At 43.4% G+C, this 26,270-nt stretch overlaps 1 protein-coding gene across 1 annotated transcript in view; it reads right to left on the reverse strand.

Moving 5' to 3' along the window:
- LOC126272885 (golgin subfamily A member 8Q-like) overlaps positions 1-26,270 on the reverse strand; it is a 219,559-nt gene that overhangs the window by 141,240 nt on the left and 52,049 nt on the right. The window contains exon 3 of the mRNA XM_049976133.1: positions 4,679-4,930. Coding sequence (XP_049832090.1) covers positions 4,679-4,930 — 252 coding nt within the window. The remainder of the gene's footprint in view (positions 1-4,678; positions 4,931-26,270) is intronic.

Below are 26,270 nucleotides of genomic sequence, written 5' to 3' on the forward strand. Positions count from 1 at the left end.
TATTCAATGTCAGAAGATGTTCACCAAACACTGTTTTATCACTGTGGATTGAAATGTGCTGTTTGAAATGTACTTCAAATGTCTTGTATGTCTGACCTGTGAAAGCTTTTGGACAGTTTCAACAGTTAATTTTATATATACTGCTGCCACAAATTCCAAGGCTTTAAATTCACTTGGTGCCTCAGTGTCAAGCAAATAATGTCACTATTCTTAAACCCTATAAGCAAATTGGTGCTGCAGAAATGTCTATCAATTGCTTTTGGAACACTCCTTTATAACTCACTGGCATGTACTTGATTTTCTTGCCTTTCTGTTCATCCATTTAATTTTCTGTAATAACTTCCTTACTGTTGAAACTAGATAATTATTGCTTACAGCTACTTGTTTTACAGCAGTGATGATGATGATGAGTCCCATACTTTTTTACAGAGCGTAGGGGAGCGACACAGTAGTTTCTTTATTCCTCTCTTGCTCCCTTAATGGCAGTTTTAATAACCTATTAATCATAGACTGAAAATATGCCATCCTAACTCTGTCAGGATGCAAAGACTTTAATATCAATGTCTTCACAGGTAGGTTTTCTGTACACACTAAAACAGCATTTGCTCATCTTATCTTGTAACTGTAATATTGAAGTAACAATTCAACTTCAAACTTATTTTTTCTACTTATTGTAAAATAATAGACAGTACATAATTAACTTTTAGTTGTTTTAGATCGGAAAATGATTCATAGAGATCAAAAAGCAATGTGCACCTGAGACTGAAGAATAAATGAGAATAGTTTTAAATGTCAGTATAGTTACTGTTCTTTTGTGACAAATACTATATGTTAGCTATGGTGAGTAAATCTATCGTATAAGCCAGGCTGCTACCTTGTGACATGGCCACACTCTAACAGACACGTACAGTGGGTAGATGCAGCCCAGTCTCACCAGTAACACTATCCCAGGTTATCAGAAATCAAAACAACTTGCCAGGCCATTTTTAATCAAGCTCATACACCCTCCACAGCATGAGATGGCACCAACTTTGACTAATCAAACTGGGATATTTTTACTTTCCCTCTTGTTTTGCCATCTGCGTCAGGGAGGAGGGGAGGGGGGGGGGGGGAGGGTTATGAATGAACAGTGAAAGTAAAAAACAATGAAACACAGCTGTGCAATTGTCGGCTATCATTTAAAGTAGTTGGCATTAACTCCCCCCCCCACTTTTCAGTTTTTCAGCCAGTATAACAACACAGTACATCGAGACTGAGAACCATCATTGAAGAAATAAAGCAGGTGAATGTCACACAGCCTTGCTAATACGTGGCACAAAGATCGCAGTACACACTGCTGCAGTTGCATGCACCATGTTCCTAAGTGGAATCAAGTGCCAACTAAATGCCACACCAGTCTTCATCATCTGGCAGGTATTCAGCCTACTGCCTGACAACTCTGCAGCTAGTGCACACTAAGGACTCAATGCTGGCCACATCTGCGCCCATCAGAATCACTGACACTGACCCTCTCATCATCTCAGTCAATGCCAGTCCAGTCAACACAGACACTGGCATGGCAACCTCCACCACCAATGCTGGTGCTACTGACCCTTTCACTGCCTACTTTGCCCCTGCAGCAGGCTCTGCTGCCGCTAACATCAGCCACCTGGCTGGCTTTGTCTCTGCTGCCATCAGTTCGGTGCCTGGTCTCACCACTCCCACTGGCACCACTGTCCCAGACGAGTCACCCCTTCCTCGGTTTTCCATGGCTCCATCTCCTCTTGCCTTGTCTTCTATGCTTCCAGTGCCAATTGGACACACCCCTTCCAGGAACTCATCCCTCTTCATTTGGTACTGACAGTGTCACTCTCACCATTGACTGCACTGATTTCTCAATGTTTCTCTGTGTCCCAGACCACCCAGACTTTTCACCTGCCACTTTTTTTTACCTGGATTGCACTTTTTCCCTTCATTTTCAGCACCTTTGCTCCAATGCTGGTGCCTCCCCCTCCCCTCCCCCCTTCCCTCCAGCCCCCTGGCCTTTCCCTCTCCAGATGTGTTTGTGACACTCAATCAGTTCTCTTTGTTAGCTGCTTTTGTGAGTTCTTCGGCTGCTGCTAGTGTGGCTGCCCATTCTTTGACTGTGTTTGCACACTCTGCCTAATACCCAGGTGTTATTCTACCTGTACTGAGCTTGAGTCTCCAATTTTCGTATGGTCTTCCAAACAGTGTTGCCTAGACATGGTGCGTCTTCCCCTAGTCCTTGCCCTGAGTTTCCCATTCCTGCTTACCCCTCCTGAGTGCCTCCGGTCACAGCATGCACACACACAGTGGCTCCTCACAGCCACTGGGTTTTGCTTCTGTTGCTCATCGTGGTACCTCTGTGCCCTGGGTTGTGCATTCCTGGAAATTTCTTACAAACTCCAGGTTAGGTGGGGTTTGCTCTGTGGGTTGCCTATAGTGGCAGTTTGCCTTTCTCATATCCCAACACTGCACATTCCCTTTTTATTCAGAATTGTTTCCTTGTTCCTTGCCTCTACGGCACTTCCCCTCTTTGGATACCATGTCCTCCCTGAGATGGCTCCGCCATCTCTTCCTTAAGGAGAAGGTGATATTGTACACATTGGGCTGCTGCTTTGCACTGCGGTCAGCTCTCTTACAGATGTTTCACATATCAGACATCAAGACAACTCAAAGGCTATTTTCAACTAAGTCATACACAGCTTCCACAGCATCAGTTGGTGCCAGTCTCCATGATAAGCAGTGCGCAGATTGGAGTAAACAACATTGCAGTTGTGGGCACAGTTATCCTATGTGAAATCTCACTAAATGCTACATCAGAATTCATCCGCTGGCAAGTATTTAGACTCCTGTCCAACCATTCTGCAGCCAGTGCATATTCTGGGCTCAATGATGGCCACATCTGCAGCCCATCAAACTGAGTCATCTCCACCCTCACCGCGAGCACCTCACATTTGAAATTTGCTGGACTTCTGTCAGCTGCCCTTTTATGTGACATTGTGCTGTACCTGTGTCTTAGCTGCATTCGAGGTCAGAGCTTTGTGTGTCTTTCATCTCAACCATTCACAATCCCACAGCCTCGTGGAACCCTTTCACTAATCTTCCTCGGCATCACCACCAACTACAGCTTTCATAGTCCTCATCATAGTCAGCAAATCTGGCAGTGACTTTAAAGGTTGTAATCAAGTGGTGTAGACACTCATCCCCAGAAACTGTGTACTGAGTTCTGTTTCTTAGTTAATAAACAAATAATTGTTATTGCTATTTGTGCATTTCAATTCCCTCGGCCACACACACTAAAATATGAATTTTCCAAAGAGTTATTATAGACACATATGGTGAAGTACAAGAGGTTTACATAAAGAAGAAGTACATCTGAGATGTAACTTGTCACCAGTTTTGAACAACCTCTATGTTGAGGAATGCACTGAGGAATGTAAATAGTATATGGAAAGGATGAAAATTGATGAAGTGCATATCAAATTATAAAATATGCAGAGGACTGACCGCTCTTTGATGAAAAAAATAGAAACTTTAAAAAACATCAGCAACAATGATCAATCTCTTGAGAGAGAAGTATAACAGGAAAATTGGTACAAAGAATCCAACAGCCAACATATCACGACAGACATTAGAATTAATGACATACCATTCAGGCAAGTAAGTATCTTTAACTAATTAGGAATTATCACTTCAGATGACAAACGTTCAGTCAACATAAAGGGCTAAACTGCATATACAAAAAGGCAGCCTATTACAAGAAAAATGTGCTACTTACATCAAGGAACCTAAATGCAATATTCAAAAAAAGCTTTCCAAGAGCTTAGTCAGGAACATGGCCTTTTATGCTTACAGAATGTGGACTATTGGTGCATGTGATAAAGGATATCCTGAAGCATTTGAAACGTGATGCTGGAGGAGGACAGCAACTATCTCATACACAACAAAGATCACAAATGGAGAATTTTTTTGAAAAAAAGGTGTCTGCTACCAACAGTATGGAAAAGAAGAGATCAGTTAATTGCCCACCTCTACCAACACAACAGTTTTGTAATTAATGTAATAAAAGGAATGATTCAATACTCCAGGCACATCAGATATGATCTCATAAGAGAAAAGGAAGAGAGTAACAGGAAACAGAGAGGAATGTAATATGAGGATTGCCCCCGACCAGTCTTCAGATTGAAGTTTAAGAAGAAGACAGTATATAGATTAAATTTCTATGTTTTCATCATCTGGGTAAGCTGTCTTTTGTTAAGGAATATGCCCCTGAAGTTTCATTTTCTTCAGAGGATCTACGGAGCACAAAGAATGAATGAGAGGTTGTCAGTTAATCTTGTTGGATTACAGGACTACAAGACCTAGTGCACAAGAAACACCCATTTGTAAAATTTTGTGTTCTTACGTCAGCTAAAAGGCTCAAAATGATTCTAATGGTGAAAAAATCCAGTTGTTGTGAGAACTGGATAGTGAGTGGTCAGAGGGGTCAAGTTTGACATAAGAGATTATCGGTCATTACAATTTATTATTATTAATGTTAGACCTCTCTTTTTTACACAACTCAATTGTAAACTTTCTCATTTTCTTGTTTAATTTCTCGTAACTATTTCCTCCTATACTAGATCAACTGTGATACATTTGGAGAAGATTTATGGTACAAAAAAGTCAGAGTCACCTGTACTGCCCTGGCCTGGTCACGCAATGCATCTCTTTCTTGCAATGTAGTCTCCAGCTGTAGGCGGTGACGAGATGCTGCCTGCTGGAGGCTGCTGCGTTCTTCTTCCCACTTGTGTGCAGCAGCCATAGCTATTTCAAGTTGTGCCTGCATCTCCTCATTATTACGCTTCTCTGAATCCAGCGCCCTCTCTAACTCATGCTGAATTAATACTGCTTGGTGCAAAGCTTCACGACCTTCTTCTACTTGACACTAAAAGAGAGAATGAGATGTTTTGGTGGAGAAACCAGAAAAAATTGCATAAAAGTGTATTGGTGTGACTCATATTTTTGCTTGTAACTAATGTCAATAAAGAAATCACTGAACCAAGTACCACTGGATATAAGAAAATGTATTTGCATATTTAAGAGCACATGATAATCTACATCTACAACCATACTCTGCAAACCACTATAATGCGCATGGCATAGAGTGCTGCTCATTGCGTCAAATATTAATGTTTCATCCACTTACTGAATGCATGAAGAATGATTGTTTAAATGCTTGTGTGCATACTGTAATTAGTCTAAAGTTGTGTCTTGTGAGGTAATGGACGAGTTGTGGCATCCTGGAAATATTCTAAATTCAGAATTGGCGATGCCACACGGGCCGCTCGGCAAACCAGGGCCTGGCAGCAAAAACATGGTGCTGAACGTTAGCCGGGGCCCAGGAACCACATGGCTGGGAATTCCATGGTGAGGTGTGTGATGAAAGAGACTTGTATGCTGAGAGTGCCAAGGCTGGTGGAGTTGTGAAACCATCATAGCACCCATTTCACTGTTCATATAGAAATTAATAGTAGGCAGATGAATCATGATACCTCAAAAACAAACATATACATTACCATTATATGCACAATTGTTGTAACCTTTAATCACCAATAATTGCGTGGATATACAAACACTCTCACTTAGGAACAAAAGCTGGTTACATGATAACAACTCAGTATCTCGTATTCGACTGCCGTGCCATGACATGCGGCCAGCGCCATTCGTAGCTAGGTGGCGCTCCCGCGCTCAGCCTAGTTGCGGAGCGCCTCTATTGCCGTTTGCACGTACTGTCATGGCGGCACTGTTAAATGTCGTGGCACTGTCACAACACTTTTGCCCCCTTCATCAAAAAAAAAAAAAAGTGCAGAGACATCCATGGCCTTTTGTGAGACCCCGAGAAGATCCCACGAAGAGACACAAGAGTATGGTCGAAAATGTCCAGGATGGAAACACGTCCGTGGAACGTGCCTCCTGGACAAGATGATGGGTGAAAACTCCGGAGCAGCATCCATAGGTGTCGTGGACCTGGGGGTGTGCTCCAGCGAGAGAAGGCGGCGTCGTGACTGGGGCCGGTTCCGCCGTACTTGGAAGCGGTAGCTACATCAGCAGCATCAACACCTACGGTAGATCGGCCCCAGCGACAGGACTGGCTTCTCGGGCTGGTGGAGGCGAAGGAAGAGGCGGTGGCACCGGCGTGGCCACCACTCGTGGGCGCATCTGGTCGTAATGGCGAACAACCATGCCGTCGTCCGTACGTATTTCACAAAGCTGGCGGCCGCGAAGAGCCTTGACCACCCCTGGAATCCATTTGGGGCGAGATCCATACCCTTGTGCCCACACGTCGGAGCCCACCGAGTATTTTTCCGCACTAGGGGACACAGCACAAGGCCTGACAGGGTGAAGCAGGTGCAGTAGAGTGCGCGGTTGGTGGCCATGCAAGAGTTCAGCAGGGCTGCGATCACCCAGAGGCGTGAAGCGATAAGAACTCAGAAATTGCAGCAGAGCGTCATCTGTGGAAAAATCACTAAGGAATTTTTTCATCTGGCTTTTGAAAGTGCAGACAAGGCGCTCGACCTCCCCATTCGATTGCGGATGGAAGGGCGGTCCTGTAACATGATGAATCCCTTGTCCAGTACAAAAATCACCAAAGGCCTGCAAAGAGAACTGAGGGCCATTGTCCTTGACGATCGTGGATGGAAAGCCTTCTAGCACAAAGATTTTGGACAAAGACAGCATCGTCGCCGCAGTGGTGGGCGACGGACATCGAACAACAAACGTAAACTTCGAGAAGGCGTCAATCAACAGTAGCCAATAAGTACCGTTCCCATGGCTGCGCCGGATCAGGCCATGGAGATGGCATTGTACGAGGTGCAGCCAGTTGTTGAGCACACTGACCACACGCAGCAACTATGTGGGCGATGTCCGAATCAATACCGGGCCAATAAATGTGCCTGCAGGCCAGGGCTTAGTCTGAGAAATACCCCAATGACTTTCATGCAACAGTTTGAGAACATCTTTGCGAAGAGAGGCTGTCACCATGACCTGTGGAGATGCGCCATCCATGGCCAGAAGAACAATACCATCACGAACAGACAGACAAAGGCGCAAGGCATGGTAGTTGCGAAGGGGATCTGATGCCCGGCTCTTGGTCCTGTCCGGCCAACGCCGTTGAACAAAATCGATCACTCGACGCAGGACCGGGTCCCGCGCAGTAGCTGACGCGACATGCGAACCTGTAAGTGGAAAACCCTCGACCACACGACGTTCTTCCTCATCAATGTGGAAACAGAGTAGTTCATCACAATTGAAAACTGGGTCGGGGCCCATCGGCAATCGCGACAATGTGTCAGCGTTGGCGTGCTAGGCCGTGGGACGAAAGTGAATCTCATAGTGAAAACGAGACGAGTATAAGGCCCAATGTTGCAGGCGGTGAGCTGCCTTATCCGGAAGCGACACCGATGGGCTGAACAGAGTGACCAGCAGCTTGTGGTCGGTGATGAGGTGAAACTTAGAACCATACAAAAAAACGCTGAACTTTTTTAGAGCATAAATGATAGCAAGCGCCTCCTTTTCGATTTGAGAGTAACACCGTTGCGCATCGTTGAGGGTCTTGGAAGCATAGGCGATGGGTCATTCCGACCCATCCTCGATGGACGAGAACAGCCCCTAGGCCATACTGTGACGCGTCAGTCGCCATAACCATGTGCTGACCCGGACGGAATGTGGCAAGACAAGGCGCCAACTGCAAATGAGCCTTCAGGCGGACAAAAACCTGCTCACACTCGTCGGACCAACAGAAAGGGACGTTTTTGCGTAACAGCTGATGTAGAGAATGAGCTACCGCCGCCGCGGATGGAATGAATTTGTAATAATAAGCGATCTTGCCTAGAAACGCCTGAAGTTCTTTGACCGTAGAGGGCCGGGGTAGTGCGTTAATGGCTGCAACATGCTGATGTAGAGGACGTATACCCTAACGGGACAAGTGGAAACCAAGATACACAATGAAAGGTTGGAAGAACTGTGACTTGTCCAGATTGTACCTCAACACAGCCGAATGCAAAACCCAAAACAGTGAACGCAAATTGCAAAGGTGCTCCTCAGTGGAGGCTCCCGTGACAACAATGTCATCCAGACAGTTTGTGCAGCCGGGAACAGAAGCCGTGAGCTGTTCCAAAAACCACTGAAAAATGGCCGGCGCGCTAGCGACGCCAAATGGTAACCGCTGGTACTGATACAACCCACAAGGAGTGTTGATGACGAGAAATTCCTTGGAAGAAGCATCCAATGGCAACTGATGATACGCCTCCGATAAGTCAAGTTTGGAAAAGAACTGGCCCCCACCGAGCTTGGTAAATAACTCCTCAGGACGGGTAAGAGGATAAGTGTCAATGAGGCTCTGAGCGTTGACAGTGGCTTTAAAATCACCACATAATCGCAGACTCCCGTTTGGTTTAGAAACCACCATGATTGGCGATGCCCATTCGCTGGAGGTAACAGGAAGGAGAATCCCTGAAGCTGTTAAGCTGTCTATCTCAGCCTTGACAGGTGCACGCAACACCACCAGAATAGGGCGTGCCCAGAAAAACTTAGGGCGAGCTGTAGGTTTAAGAGTAATGTGGGCTTCAAAATTCTTGGCATGATCTAGACCAGCAGAGAACACGGACGAAAATTCGGAACACAATAACACAATCCATCCAGCTGTTGATATGGAATATCCTCAGATATGAGGTGCACATCATCATCAATGGAGAACCCGAACAACTGGAAAGCATCATAACCTAACAGGTTTTCAGTGCCCGCATGATCCACCACATAAAACTTGAGGGGTCTAACAACAGACTTGTAGGCAGTGGAAGCATCAAACTGGCCAATGATAGGAATTTTCTGTTTATTATAAGTTCTCAGATTTCGCGTAACTGGAGACAAAGGAGGGGAGCCCAACTCCAGATACGTGTGAGAATTAATGAGAGTTACTGCAGAGCCAGTGTCCACTTGCATGCGGATGTCTTTATCCAGAACACGAACAGTAACAAACAACTTATTTGTTTGAGAAAGCAAACAGTGAACATCCATGTCCGATGCCTCGTCCTCGTCGACAGGAACTTTAGGGGACTGACACACAGAAGCAACGTGGCCTTTTTTCCTACATGAATTACACGTGGCCCAATGTTTTGAAAACACAGCCCTGTCATGCTGTATGAAACAACGTTGACAAGAAGGAAGTGTGGAATGAACCTGCTTCTGTGGTTGATGGTTTCGCTGCGAGCGTTGCGGCCCAACGCGACATTATTTACACGAGTGAACCACCGCCACATCTTCATTCTCCTGTGAAACAGGCAAATTGTCCATGTCAAAAGTTGACTGTACAGCGCCTACATCACACCACGCGTCTATTTGCGCACCAGCAGCGTGAGACACTTCAACGGATTGAGCGATGCTTAGAACTTCCGACAACAACGGGTTTGGCAGTTGTAGGGCACGTTGCCGAACTTCTTTATCAGGAGCAAGCCATAGAATAGCATCCCTAACCACTGAATCAGCATAAGACTCATGATGAGTGTCCATGACAAACTGACATTTCCTACTCAGACTGTGTAGTTCCGCAGCCCAAGCCCGGTAAGATTGATGGGGCTGTTTACGACACCAGTAGAACGCCATGCGGACGGCAACAACGTGGGTGTTTTTGTGGTAATACTTAGACAATAATTCACAAATTTCTTGGAAGGACAGAGAGGCAGGTTCCTGCAGAGGGGCTAACTGAGATAGCAGCTGATAGATCCGTGGGGAAATCCAAGGTAGAAATAACGACTTACACATAGGAGCGTCGACAACGCCGAAAGCCAAGAAGTGTTGCCGCAAACGTTTTTCATAATCCTCCCAGTCTTCAGCAGCCTCGTCGTAAGGAGGGAATGGAGGCAGAGAAGAGGAAGACAGACAATAAGTAAGCGACGTCGACAACACCTGAATCGCAGCCGTCAGCTGTGTTTGTTGAGACATCAGCTGTGTTTGTTGTGCCTGAATAGCAGCCATCAGCTGTGTTTGTTGTTCAGTGAGCACTTGCTTAAGCTGTTCCATGTCTTCCCCGTCACGAACACACAAATCCACAACGCAGTGAAAATATCCGACCTTGTCGCCAAAAAGTGTTATAACCTTTAATCATCAATAATTGCGTGGAACAATAGCTGGTTACATGATAACAACTCAGTATCTCGTATTCGAATGCCGTGCCATGACATGCGGCCTGCGCCATTCGTAGGTAGGTGGCGCTCCCGCACTCAGCCTAATTGCGGAGCGCCTCTATCGCCGTTTGCGCGTACTGCCGTGGCAGCACTGTTAAATGTCATGGCACTGTCACAACAACAATGATTCTGATGGTGTAATCAGATTTTAAATATCTTTATCAGTTTAAAGTTTAGTATCTGATGATAAATTATACAAGTAACACCAAGCAAAGAATTTCAAAAATCTAAACGGTTCATCCGATTTTGTCGATTGACGTATCTTTAGAAACCTATTAGTGTAAACCTAAATTGGTATAAATTACAGGCATGTAGCTTGAATAGTACATGAGTTATTGGAGGTCAAAATGGTCGATTACTACCTATCATGTCAGGCCATAAGTACTCCATAGTTACACGAAAAAATGGTAGCAGCATGCTTATAAATATATTTATTCATCTATGTCTTTGTTTATATCTGATATATACTATTCATGAAGAAACGGGTTAAATATTTACTGTGTTTGAGAAAGCACAGAGACATTAGGCTACTGGCATACCTTTGTTGATATTCCTTTGATATATGTTTATTTAATTTGTTTATGTATTTAATAATGTGTGGTAGAGTGTGTTTATGGTCCAGCCTTAGGAATATTTAATTAATTTCAAGTTATTTAAATGTAAAACCAGTATTTCAAATGTGTTTCATTATGATCATACGTGTGCGTTGGCTTGAAGACAGGGTGGGAGCGCTCTAGCCAGTCACAGTGCTCATGAATGGGGAGACCGGATGTAAGTGGGAGAACAGTACGGGACAGGACACGGAGGGTCCGGGACAGTCGCACAGGATGCGACGGACGCATGGTCGCGGCAGAGACTTGGAGAGTGTGTAGCAGTTTGCGCATGGTTGCAGCACACAGAAATACTTTGTAGTGCCGACTTGTGCACTTGTGAGATTTCTGTGGCTTCTACACTGAAGATGTAGTGTGCATTTAACAATGAATGTACGAGCCATGTTGTTGTTCATAACTAATTACGTGCAGTAGGAATCTATTGTTTCCCAGTTATTCAACTTATATTTTATTTAATTGCTGGATCACTGACACCAATAAGTGTTTTGCAAAAATATACCACATTCTCCAAAGTACTTCTACTATCGTGCTCATCATTTAAAGTCGTTACAATACTATCTGCAGATTTTATTTAATTGCAATCCTTCATTTATAAATTTCTATGTTACATTCGCAATTGCCGAGTGATAGGAACCTTCGACCACTTGATTCACGTGTATATTCATATTGTATACTGTAGACTCAGCAGTACTTGGCTTGTAATGTGGCAACTATGTATCCCAGCCCCAAGACAATGAAACCAGCCAAAACTTTTAATATTTCAACACTGAGTTGGAGGGAATGTAGTTGAATGCCACCATCACACCATTTCATTTTAATGTTTTTGAAAGCCCACAGTCTGCAGTCCCTTCTGTAGTGTTACATAGTGGGTTGTAATATATTCCCAGATTCTTCACTTATTACTGGATCTTGATACTTCATAAACAGGCTTTTGTGAGCTAGTTGGAGGTGTACAAGCAGCTGAGGAGTAAAGACTTGGAATTGGGCATCCAGGGCTGATGTTAAATAAGAACAGAAAATAAAGAGCATATACTGCAGTATATGTAATACTTGGGGTGCATCTGCAATACAAAGTTAGCAGGTGTAGGCCAGTCTAGGAGACCAAACAAGTTAAATACTTGAGCAGTAGGAGTAGGGCCGGTTCATGTTAAGTTCTGCTGGTGGCTGGTCATACAGGGCAGAGCCAGAGGCAATCTCCAAAGAAAGATATCTGTTCTCATTGAGGTCTGGATCACAAAAGAGTCAGGCAACTGTGTTCTGCTTTCCAGAGCCCTCCCGTGTCCACACATGTGACCCATCTGCCACACTCGATATTGACTAAACCAATGGCATGAATCTGCCACCAACTTCAGCAGAGGGCTGAAGTCATCTCTTGTCAGCAGCTTCAATGTGTTAGTTCTGAAAGGCAGGCAGCTTGAATAATGTAGGCACAGATTAAGTTACTCTGGAAGAAAACTTGTAAAGACTTCTACTTTTACATCTATATCTACATCTACACTTATTCCGCAACCACTGTACAGTGCATGGTGTAGCTACTAGTCATTTTCTTTCCTGTTCACACACAAACTGAGCGAGGGGAAAAATGACTGTCTACATGCCTCCCACAGAGCACTAATTTCTCGTCTCTTTTCTTCATGGTCCATATGTGAACTGTTCATTAGTGGCAATAGAATCATTCTGCAATCAGCTTCAAAGGGCGGTTCTCTAAATTTCCTCAATAGTGTTCCTTGAGAAGTGCATCACCTTCCCTCCAGGGATTTCCATTTGTTCACAATACTTGTGTGTTGATGAAACCTAATGGCAGCAAATATAGCAGTCTGCCTCTGAATTGATTCAATGTCTTCCTTTATTCTAACCTGGTGACACTGAAATAAATTTTTTAAAACTAATTTGCTAAAATATTCCTGGACTGGCTCCCACCCTGTACAGAGGCCTTCTTCAGATGCCCGCAGATTCACAATTTTCAGCATTTCAGTGATGCTCTATTGTGAGACAAACAAATCTATAACCATTCATGCTGTATTTCTTTTTATACATTCAACATCCTCGTTTAGACATATTTACAAGAGAGGATCAGAAAATAACTCACTATAATTTTTTTATCCCCAGGTGCTGCAGCTAAATGTTGAATTTCACAATGATATAGTTTGAAGTTTACACTACAGAGGGTAATATTGTTTTCATGTGCAGCTGTGGCAAGAGTAACCTGAACTACATAACTAATATGGTGTGAATATTACTGTCAATTCATGAAGAGCAGTGAAGTGTAGTTCGATATTTGTGGGCCAAAAGGCATAAACTGAGTGAAAGTCTCAGGGATATGTGTAGCATGTATGGGGAAAACTGCATAAGCTGTAGCAATGTCTCCAAATAATGTGCATTCTTCTAAGGGGGGAGGGGCGTGTGAGCCTTAGCAACTCACCAACCTCTGGGTAGCTAGCAACAGCTGCAACAATGCAGAATGTTGGAGCCACTGAAGCAGCAATTCTATGCGACCAGTACATGCAACTGTGAACCTTATTGCAGCAGTTCAGTATTTCCTATGGTGCGATGCATGATACTGTTCATGGCACAGTGAAATTTTGTAAAGTTAGTGCTCATTGGGTGCCTACGAAACTCACAGGTCACCATAAGGGACACCAAATGATGACAAGCTTAGATCACTTAAAGCATTACGCTGTAGAAGGGCACAAATTTCTGAAAGGAATTGTCACTGGTGATGAGTTGTGGGGATAACATCACATGTCTGTAACCAAGCAGGCCTCTATGGAGTGGAAACGTGCTGGTTCCCTAATAGGAAAATGACTCAGCCTGCTAGGAAAGTGCTTCTGACAGTGTTCTAGGATATTCTTGGAGTTTTATTGGTGGACTTTGCTTAACAAGGAACTGCTGTGAATGCTACACCCTACATTAAAACTTTGGTTAAGAAGCGCCATGCCCATCGTGAAAAATGTCACAGCATTAAAGCTGATGGTGTAAAACTTTTTCATGACAATGCTCACCCCCATGTTGCTGCTCCTGTTTATGAGAAAATTGCCACATTTTGGTGAGAGGTGCTCCAGTATCCACTGTACAGTCTGAACTTTCATCTGTTTGGTCCTATGAATTACTTCTTGGCTGGCCAACGCATTGCAACAGCTGTGGAAGTGAAATCAGCAGTCTGAATATGGCTATGTTCCAACCAAATGGACTTCTATAAACAGGGCATACTGAAATCGGTACTATGATAGGAGAAATGTGTTGAGAATGTTGGTGTCTATGTAGAAATGTAGTTAAAAGATGTCAGTTCATTTGTGATTTTTTTCTACTAAACTTTTTGGAAATAAAATTACTGTGCATTACTTTCTGATCTTTCCTCATATATGGATCCCATACATTTGAGCAATATTCTAGGATGGGACACCTATGAATTTTGTAAGCAATGTCCTTCGTACATTCATTTTACTTTCCCAGTACCTTAACAATGAACTGAAGTCTGCCTCTTGCTTTGCCTAGGACAGAGTCTATGTATGTGTTCCATTTCATGTCTAAAATTTCTTATACAGAGATATACACTATGTGATCAAAAGTATCCAGACACCTCCAAAAACATATATTTTTTGCATTAGGTGCACTGTTCTGCCACCTACTTGACAGGTACTCCATATCAGCGACTTCAGCAGTCATTAGACATCATCAGAAAGCAGAATGGGGCACTCCGTAGAACTCACGGACTTCAAAAGTGGTCAGGTGATTGGGTGTCACTTGTGTCATACGTCTGTATGCGAGATTTACACACTCCTAAACATCCCTAGGTCACTGTTTCTGATGTGATAGTGAAGTGGAAATGTGAAGGTACATGTACAGCACAAAAGCATACAGGCTGACCTCATATGTTGACTGGCAGACACTGCCGACAGTTGAACAGGGTTGTAATGTGTAATAGGCAGACATCTATCCTGACCATAACACAGGAATTCCAGACTGCATCAGGATCCACTGCAAGTACTTTCAGGTGCCAAAACTTGGATTTCATGGTCAAGCGGCTGCTCATAAGCCACACACCACGCTGGTAAATGCCAAATGACACCTCGCTAGGTGTAAGAAGTGTAAACATTGGACAACTGAACAGTGGAAAAATGTTGTGTGGAGTGATGAATCACAGTACACAATGTGGCAGTCCGATGGCAGGGTATGAGTATGGTAAATGCCCAGTGAGCGTCATCTGCCAATGTTTGTAGTGCAACAGTAAATTTTGGAGGTGGTAGTGTTATGGTGTGGTCGTGTTTTTCATGGAGGAGGCTTGCACCCCTTGTTTGTTTTGCATGGAATTATCACAGCACAGGCCTACACTGGTGTTTTAAGCATCTTTTTGCTTCCCACTGTTGAAGAGCAATTCGGGGATGGTGACTGCATCTTTCAGCACAATCGAGCACCTGTTCATAATGCACGGCCCGTTACGGAGAGGTTACACGACAATTACATTCCTGTAATGGACTGGCCTGCACAGAGTCCTCACCTGACCGTATAGAATACCTTTGTAATGTTTTGGAACACCAACTTTGTGCCAGGTCTCACTGACTGACATCGATACCTCTCCTCAGTGCAGCACTCTGTGAAGAATGGGCGGCCATTCCCCAAGAAACCTTCCAGTACCTGACTGAATGTATGCCTGCAAGAGTGGAAGCTGTCATCAGGGGTAAGGGTGGGCCAACACTATACTGAATTCCAGCATTATCAGTGCAGGGCACACTAAACTTGTAAGTCAGTTTCAGCCAGGTGTCCGGACACTTTTGATCACATAGTGTATGTATGAGTTGACTGATTCCAGTTGTCACTCGCTATGAACATTTAAAACAAGTTGTCAGTCTCTGCACCACTTTGAAGTTTTCTCAACATTTGACTGAATAACGGTGCAGTATTTTACAGACAGTACCTTATTATAGATAAATTTAACATATGTAAAATGTCTTAGGTTATTATTAAAAGGTCATTAACATACAAAATAAATAGTAAGGATACCAGTATATATCACTGAGGCACAACTAAAGTTGCTTTTAGGTCTGTTGATGACACTGTATCCAAGAGAATATGCTACACAAAATCCTTAGTGCAGTTACAAACTTGATCTGTGCTGAGATTTTCTCTAAAGTTTATGGTTACATTTGGGAATGAGTCTAGTGGTTCACAAAAGAACTCAAAAACGAGATTCTTCCCACCATGAATACCAAGTCTTGCCCAAACAATCTTGCAAGTAGCTGCAAACCATGTCTCAACAGAAACTAATTTTCATATCTACCATAGCAAATACACCACCTCCATTTCCCCTTAGCCTATCTTTTCAAAAAAAAAAAAAAAAAAAAAAAAATAGTAGGGTTTATGCCTACAACCATACTGCTGTAAATTTCAGGTTTTAATCAGCTTTCTGTACATAGTATTAAGTGAGCTCCTTTGGTTGTTAAGACTGCTTCAGATTCTGACACTTTTATTCTAATGCTTCATCAGTTGATCACTAGGACTTCACCAGTAACATCGGTGGGGGTAGGGAGCATTTCTTTTAATGAACTAATACTACAAGGTCTCCCACAGCTCTCATTACTGGACTTTATGAAGAGTCAACCAATCTAAAATACCAGTCTAAAATCTCACACACAGTCAACCACTTGTTAGCACACTCTGGTGTACAATAAACCCCTGAGCCAGTCATGTGGATCCTAAAGTTCTCAATCCAATCGCACAAACGTAAGAAGTTACAACATAGCCTATTGTAAAACCCTTAAAGTCTCTGGGTTTAACCTTCCACTCCACTCACAATCAGGAGCCCACGATCAGTGCTACCAATTGTGAGTGTCATTGAAATTATTTGAAACAGATAAGTATTAACTCAATAATGATATGTTTGCTCCCAACTATGCATGTGATGTAACTCATTTTTATAACCACAATGAAATAAAAGCAGGAAGCAAAATAATATGGAAATTATTTTCATTTATGTTGTAACCAAATAGTACATGAAACTGATCCAAGTAACAAAAACATGGCTTTATTCATAAATATCTGAACAAGAACAGACATCAGCCTCTCATGTATCCCCTTGTAACAAGACACAGAACAACTGATGAGAACAGTACAACTAGAAGAACATAAAAGAGAGTCAGTCATCACTGCTCCGTGAGTTGCCAGCAGAAAGTGTGGTGAAGACAGTGCTGTGTGCACGTGTCCCACAGGTGGCCTACAGCAGCCAGCCCACGCTGATACAGTTGAACACCAGTTCAAGCACACATGAATGGTGAAACCACTGTTGGCGCACTCACGCTTACATGTACTAGTAGCAGGCTACAGAACACCTCTCCTTTGTGTCAAGTGTGTGTCAGCTAGGTACCAGAACATAGAGCCTGAACACATGGAGATGAGGCCACATCTGAGAGCGAAGGGCCTGCATGGCACCCAATGACAGCACCAGAGAGGAGGATGCCGTTGTCATATCTGCATCACAATCAGTAGGTAGATCCCACTGTGGAGGAGTCAGGACTGGAACCACCAGCGATGATGGCTGAGGCAATTGTGCCGAGAGGGCCTGTGGAGGCAGCCTGACCGGAACAGCAGGCTGTGGCAATAGACCCAAGGCTGGAGACGGACCAGCACCTGGCACCACAAAGCTGGAACCCCATGGCAATGCACATGGAGGAGGCACCCAATGGGACATGGGTGCTTCCACAGCAGGTGACAATGGGCTTGAGGCAGAGGGTGACGGAGCAGGCTGCAATGACACGATCTGCAACCAAGAATCTGTAGCTTCCAGCGGCGAGCTGGGGTCCAACTGATAAAAGTGGTGTGCCACTTGGCCATACAGACATCACAAAGACAGCACCTCTGATGGCAGACAGCAGTAGCCAGTGTCCACTTGGCACAGTGCTCAAACCCTCGCACCCACACCAGTGATCCCAGCAGAAAGTGGCCAGTAAAACCCAACCGTGGCAGGTGCAGCACAGGCTGTAGAAGATGGGGGGAGGGTGCGTGATTGCCTGCTGTGGAGCATCTCAGCTGAGCTCTACTCTCCCATAAACATGATGTGATAGGCGCTCAGAAAACAGAATCCACAACAAACATTTTCATTTGGGACTTGAATGTATGCACTAGTCATTGCACCTCATCGAGGGTGGAAGGGCAGAGCTGTAACATAATGAATACAATGACTGGAACAAAACAAATGGAAGGTGTGAAACATGCACTGGGGCCCATTACCAAAAGCATATGAGTTGTGACTGCAGCCAATGTCGAACCACACCGGAGAACGTAAGGAAAATGCATCCACAACCAAGAGCCAATAGGAATTCGATAAGGGACCTGTAAAGTCTACATGAATGCATTCCCATGGGGTGGGGGGGTGAGGGGGGGGAGCTTGGTAGCAGCCCAGGGGGACAAGGATGCCCTGGGAGCTGCCTACTGTCAGACAAACTGCTCACAAGCTCCAACGGAGAACATAAGGAAAATGCATCCACAACCAAGAGCCAATGGGAATTCGATAAGGGACCTGTAAAGTCTACATGAATGCATTCCCCTGGGGTGGGGAGGTGGGGGGGGGGGGGGGGGGGGGCTTGGTAGCAGGCCAGGGGGACAAGGATGCCCTGGGAGCTGCCTACTGTCAGACAAACTGCTCACAAGCTCCAACAAAATGGTCAATTTCATCATCAATACCCAGCCAAAAAACATGTTGTCTAGCTAGCAGGTTAGTGTGCAAAACTGTCCAATGGCTCTGGTGGAGAAGGAGTAGAACCTTGTGCCGTAACATGGTGGGAACGGCTACTCCAGGAGGGAGTTCTTACATGGACAACAGCAGAACACTGTCAAAAACAGAGAAGTGATACCATAAGGAAAAATAGTTGTACAGCGATACGAAGCCTGACCCAGAATTTTTTCTGGACAGCATTGTTGAGCAAACTGAACTATCTGGCAGGGAACCAGATTGGAAGCAACAGCATCTACATCTACATCCATACTCTGCAAGCCACCTGACGGTGCATGGCGGAGGGTACTTTGAGTACCTCCATCGGTTCTCTCTTCTATTCCAGTCTCGTATTGTTCACAGAAAGAAGGACTGTCAGTACGCCTCTTTGTGGGCTCTAATCTCTCTGGTTTTATCTTCATGGTGAGTCTTCCACGGAAGTTTATCTATCATCTCCATAATGCTTTCGCGATTACTAAATCATCCTGTAACGAAGCGTGCTGCTCTCTGTTGGACCTTCTCTATCTCTTCCATCAACCCTATCTGGTACGGATCCCACACTGGTGAGCAATATTCAAGCAGTGGGCAAACAAGAGTACTGTAACCTATTTCCTTTGTTTTCGGATTGCATTACCTAAGGATCCTTCCAATGAATCTCAGTCTGGCATCTGCTTTACCGACAATCAACTTTATATGATCAATCCATTTTAAATCACTCCTAATGCCTACTCTGAGATAATTTATGGAATTAACTGCTTCCAGTTGCTGACCTGCTATATTGTAGCTAAATGATAAAGGATCTCTCTTTCTATGTATTCGCAGCACATTACACTTGGCTACATTGAAATTCAACTGCCATTCCCTGCACCATGCGTCAATTCGTTGCAGATCCTCCTGCATTTCAGTACAATTTCCCATTTTTACAACCTCTCGATATACTACAGCATCGTCCGCAAAAAGCCTCCGTGAACTTCCGATGTTATTCACATGGTCATTTACGTATATTGTGAATAGCAATGGTCCTACAACACTCCCCTGTGGCACACCTGAAATCACTCTCACTTTGGAAGATCTCTCCATTGAGAATGACATGATGCATTCTGTTATCTAGGAACTCTACAATCCAGTCACACATTGCTGTTATGTGCAATCATTTCAGTATCCAGAGGGAAGCAAAACAATTCTTCATGATCAAAGTAAGGACCAGGACCCACAGGAAGGTGGGACAAGGTGTCCGCATTGAAATGTTTAGACATAGGTCAAAAATAGATTTCATAATTGTAGCAGGACAAGAACAGCACCCAGCATTGTAGGCAGTGTGCTGCCTTGTCAGTCAAGGAAGTGTGAGCATTAAGCAAGGAAACCAAGGGATTATGGTCAGTACAAATGTGAAACTCAGAGTCATACAAAAAAAAAATGAAATGAGCCTCTTTTTCCACCTGGGACAGAGTAGGAGACTTACAGGTAAAAGCAACGGATCATTCAAGCCACTGGCATACTAGTGCACTAGGACTGTGCCGAGGTTGTACTGTGAGGCATCAGTCACCAAACTATGTGTTGGTCCAGAGAGAACATAGCTAAACAAGTGGCCATGAGTAGTTTGGATTTCAACACCTGATGTTTGCAATCCAGGCTCCAGCAAAAAGGTACATTCTTGTGTAACAAAGCATGCAATGGGTGGGCCAATGTGGCCACCTCCAACAGGAATTTATGGTAGTAGGGCCTCCTAGTGCACTTCCTTGTCCAGAGCTAAACAGATATTGCATTGTGCACCACAAAGTTTGCATAAGAGTCATTATGTGCATCACTAATGAATTAACACTCATGGCTAAGGCTGCGAAGTTCGGCTGCCCAGGTACTGTATGACTGGTTTGGTTTCTTGCGGCACCAGTAGAATTCAACTCCCACCACTATGACCTGCATTCATTTGTGACTGTAGTTGGACACTGAACTGCACATGTGATCAAAAGTAAGAGGTGCTGGTTATTGTAAAGGTGCATCCTGACACAGTAATTGATGCATTTTAGATGGAATCCATGAAAGGTTGAAGACTTCGCACAAATTGGAGACTGTCAGACTAAAAGCCAAAAAGTGCTGTACAAGTCTTTTTTTGTATGCTTCCCCGTCATCAGCTGAATAATCATGTGGAAGAAAAGTGGACAGATGGACCAGTGGAATGGTACCCTGTTGACTGACTCTCTTTTATGTTATTGGTGTTGTACTGTTCATGTCAGTTGTTCAGTGTCTTGTTATGTGGGGCTCTATGAGTGAAGTATTGCAAAGACCAAACCTTCAGAAATGAAAGTAAGCTATTAACAAACAAACAGCTTAACACACAAACAAGAAAGAAATTACTAAAACATTTATTTGGAACATTTTAAGCTATGGTTGTGAATGGTGGACACAGCAGAAACAGGAAAAGAAAGAAACAGAGGCAGCAGCAGTATGGAAATAGAGTAGAACCAAAAAACCGTCATTGACTGATAGAAATATAATACCAAAATACTAAAAGAAATTAAAGAGAAATGACCATTGATTAACATGGTACAGAGCAGAAATACTAAATTAACTGGACATCTATTTTCACATAACAGGTTCAGAAAAAAAATAATAATAATAAAATACAAAAAATTAAAAGGAAGTATCCTAGAGAAAAATCAAAAGGCTGACCCAGAACATCCACATTACATAGCGTTATCAGTGAAATGAAATGAATGAAGCAACTACAACCAAATGGTAAAGATGGTGAGCGACCGAGTATGACGGCTATATTAACAAGGCACTGCCTTTGGTGTCTGATACTAATGAATTCTTACAAATATCTGGTTGCTACAACTTGTAGAGGTATGAAGTTGAACAATTACATAGATTCAATAGAAGATAAGGCAAGTGGCAGACTTTAAATATCATTTACCCCATACCAAAACACTTCTCAACTTTTTGGGAGTCATACCAAGTGTACTAGCAGAGGACATTGATCGTACAGTGTGTACAAGGAGAAATGGTCAGTATTCACACATATGACAGGAATAATCATTCAGAGCAAAAACCTGTAGTAATCATGGGCTCTAGAATGTGTACTCTAAGAGCTATGAGCATGACTTCATTCTTGATACTATGAAACAAATCTCTTCTACTGCAAGCTCTTTGCTTTTCATATCTTGAGAGATGGTTGTATGGATCAAAACAAAACAAAAAGTCCACTAAAGGAGGCTCTAAAGTGCATACCTTAAGAACTATGAGCATTTGTTCATTTTTGCTACTGTGAGACACATCTCTTCTATTGAACAATATTATAAAAGGGATGGTTGCTACTCAACATATAGTGGAAACACTGAGCCACAGATATGCAAAACAAAAAGACTGTCACACAATAAGCTTTCAGCTAACAAGGCCTTTGTCAAAAATAGACAACACATACACAGACACTCGATAAACACAACTCACACACATATGACCACAGTCTCTGGCAACTGAAGCCAGACTATGAACAGCAGCGCATGATGGGAGAGCAACCAGGTGGCGGTAAGGAAGAGGCAGGGGCAGGGAGGGATAGCCATACCCCAGATTTAATTGTAGGTAACGCCCTCAAAGGGGGACAGTAAAGTAGATAGTAGGTACGACTGGGGGACAGTAAAGTGCTTCTGTAAGAGTGTACAGGGACAAGGTGGGAAGAGGGTAGGGCAGCTAGGAGTTGGGAGGTTAGACGGAGAGCAGTGGAGAGAGGGGGGAGGTAACAGAAAAGGAGATAAGTAAAAAGACCGGATGCGTTGATGGAATAGAGAGCTGTATAGTGCTTGAATAGCAACAGGGAAGGGGTTAGATGGGTAAGGACAATGATTAACAAAGGCTGAGGCCACAAGGGTTATGGGAACATAGGATATATTGCAGGGAGAGTTCTCACCTGCACAATTCAGAAAATCTGGTGTTGTCAGGAAGGATCCAGATGGCACAGGTTGTGAAGAAGTCACTGAAATGAAGAATGTTGCTCAGCAACAGAGTGGTCGAGCTGTTTTTTGGCCACAGTTTGTTGGTGGCCATTCGTACGGACAGATAGCATGTTGGTTGTCATGCCCACGTAGAATTCAGCACAGTGGTTGCAGCTTAATTTGTTGATCACATGACTGGTTCACAGATAACCATGCCTTTAATGGGATAAGTGATGTTTGTGACCGGATTGGAGTAGTTGGTAGTGGAAGATGTATGGCACTGGTCTTGCATGTAGCAATACGATCCATGAGGCAAGGGGTTGCATAGGGATGGATGAGGATATTGCATAGGTTTGGTGGGCAGTGGAATACCACTGTGTGTGTGCACGGGGATGGAGGTGGGGGGGCTGGGAATGGCACAATGAGAGGTAGTCAAAACCCTGGCAGACAATGTAATTTAGTTGCTCCAGTTCTGAGCGGTAGTGAGTCACAGGGGAAAAGCTCCTTTGTGACTGGACAGTAGGACTTTGAGAGTTGGTGGGTTACTGGAGAGATAAGGCACAGGAGATTTGTTTCTGTGCAAGGTTGCAAGGATAATCACCAACTGTGAAGGCCTCAGTATATTTCGAGAGGTTCTGCTCATCACTACAAATGCGATGACCACTGATGGCTAGATTGTATGGAAGGGACTTCTCGGTACGGAATGGGTCGCAGCTGTGCTGATTGTTACTCCTGCCTTAGACTACCAATGTCCACCACCTCTACAACAACCTCGAAACCTCCCCCACAGCCCTTCATTGCTGATAAACCATGTCTTGCAGATCTACCACATTTGCTGTACCCACGAAAACTCCCTCCCACCAACACACAGAATCTAGAACCTAAGCAGACCTGTAATGCAGTCATTAACCTTTCCTCCATTAGCCTAAGCCCCACAGAAATATCAGTTCTTTCAAAAGGTCTCACCTTTTGCTCCATCCCCATTCAGTCATGCAGGACTTGTTGAAGACCTTCTCTCCTTCTCCTGGTCCCTACAGTGGAAACACTTTTTCACCATCAAACCTACCAATCATACTCAACCAAAGACCAATGTTGAATCCTACCTGACTCAGTTCACTCTGCCATCCAACCGTGATCCACCCCCACTGCCCCCAAATCACCCCCTATTAACAGCAAAATGGAACAATGGAAAATCCAGGATGGAATGTAACAATATCATGAAAAGGATAGTTGCTACTCACCATATAGCGGACATGCTGAGTCACAGACAGGCACAATGAAAAGATGTCACACAATAAGCTTTCGGCCAACAAGGCCTTTTGTCAAAAATAGACAACAGACAACAAGATAATAGGCAACGACTATTGAACAGGTGCTCATAGCTCTTAGGGTATGCATTTTAGTCCCTGTGTTTACTAGACAATTTGTTTCTTGTTCTGGACCATACTACCTCCTCCCACAATATGAAAAACAAAGAGCTTGCAGAAGAAGAGATTTAAAGTTAAAATCTTCTGAATGTTTCAACCCCACTGCTGGGATCTTCTTCAGGATGTTTCAGTGTCCACTATTGCTAGGACAGTTAGCAATAGTGGACACCAAAACACCCTGAAGAAGATCCCAGCAGAGGAATCGAAACATCATTTTTTTTTTAGAAGCAAATATGACGTGACCTAATGACCCAGAAGATTTTAACTTTAGTGACAATGGCCACAAAAGCCTGCAGACTCACATAGAAGAGATTTGTTTCACAATACCAAAGATGAAGATTTGCTCATAGTTCTCAAGGTATGTATTTTAGAATCCATATTTACTAGATATTTTTGCTTTGATAGATCATACCTGTCCTATATCTGAATACAGAGCATTCATCATGAGAATCCCTGTATACATAGAAGGGCAGCATTAATAATCCCAGGTTTGTTTTATCCATGGAACAGCATCACATAAATGTTTAGAAACCTGAATTAACACATGCCTGAAGGCAGGTGCCACTTATCCAGCTAAAACCTACTTACAAATTTTCAGCAACCAGCAGTAAGTGAGGGATTTAGAGATATTCTTACGCACCCCTACATATCACTCCCATATAGATTGTGAAGGTAAGATTAGACTAGTTTAAACAGTCATTCCCATGTGCCATACACAAAATGGAAAGAAACCCTAACATGTGGTGCAATACTAATTATCCTCTGCCATGCACTTCACAGTGCTTTGCAGAATATGTATGTAGATATAAATAAAGAAACTGTGTAAGTTATGAGCCCATCCTGTAGATGGGCCATGTCTGCAATACTATATGTTACATGCAACAGAGTTCTAAGAACAGAAATGGTGCAGACAACTACTTGCTTGTAGATATAAACATGTATGGGTCAGCTTGCGATACACTCATGACATGAGGTGCCATCAATATTACAATCAACTATATTGTTGATTGGTTGGTTTGTGAGACTGAAGGGACCAGACTACTAGGGGCATCGGTCCCTAACCACATTGTTCAAGAATGGAATATTCTGGTGTCAGCGCACCATGCAGCATAAAGGTTACAATAGTATTGATAGAGGCCAATGACAAGACTCACTGGAAACACGCTGCCAACGCCCTTTCATCTTCGAGTATTTAGGATCGCTGCCAGGGACTGGAGGACCAGTTTAGCCAGTTAGCTCAAGCCTGTTACGCCAGTTAGTTCAAGTCTGTACGCCGTGGAGATTGTGTCACCAAGACGGAGCCACAGACTTAGCCTCTAGCACAGAGACAGGCAGCTTGTAGCAACATTATAGTGAACATAGTGATGTCTCCTTCAACAGCATTGAGGCTATTTGGACAATACAGAAGAGAGCTTGTACCACAGCACATGGAAACATGAGTTAAGTAGCTCTTTCTTTATGAATAAAGAACAAAGTTAATAATTATGTGCAGTTTGTGTTACAGAACAAGGATACTGGCCACCAACCAACATCCTCTACTTGCTTCCCATGGTAGAACTCTACAGAGATAGCGAGATGACATAAAAGCAGCTAACAAGGATACAACACAAAGGTAGCCATAGTTTTCAATTTTCATGGTAAATTGAATATCATTATGGATGTTACTGAGATAGTTTGAAAAAATATGTAATTTATGTGCACCATGAGATCCCACTACAAAGGTGTCATCAGCGTATCTCTAGAATACTGCAGTTTCAAAATTTAAGACCTAGTAAATTTTCTTCAAATTTCTCCATGAACAAATTGCATCAGTCATTGTATTCATAAAATCCATCAGTAAGTAAAAACAAAACTAAGGTAAGTGCTCAACTGAATAAACCTCTAACCCCTTTCATAGTTGGCTTGTTTGGTATTGTAAAATAGAAAATTAGATTTTGCTTCAAAATGGCTGTAGCCAAAGATATCCGAAATTACCTTCAAGTCTTGAACTGGATAGACAGCACAAAAAAAGATATATGTGGTTGGGCTCATGAGGTGGCTACAGTCTGATATGACTGGAAAGCTTAATGACACGTGACATCATCACAAGAGGAAGCTGTTATTTGATGGTACATCCATCAATTAAAATGAAGAGAAGAGATCCAGATGACACTATGCTGATTGTTTTAGGGAAAGACTCGAACTTTGCTCCTACCAATACCAGCACTCAATGGTACTGTTTTAATTGCTAGGTGTCTCACTTTCTATGGATTCAGAAATAATGTATCAAATTGATCAACTGTTATAAAAACTTGTCTACAAAGGACAAATTGATCGAGAATGAATCATTCGCTCGGCCACAGAATGTGTGCTGATTTTACACTAAGAGTAAA

The sequence above is a fragment of the Schistocerca gregaria genome, chromosome 5 (assembly GCF_023897955.1).
Source record: "Schistocerca gregaria isolate iqSchGreg1 chromosome 5, iqSchGreg1.2, whole genome shotgun sequence".
In the NCBI taxonomy this organism is placed as follows: domain Eukaryota; kingdom Metazoa; phylum Arthropoda; class Insecta; order Orthoptera; family Acrididae; genus Schistocerca; species Schistocerca gregaria.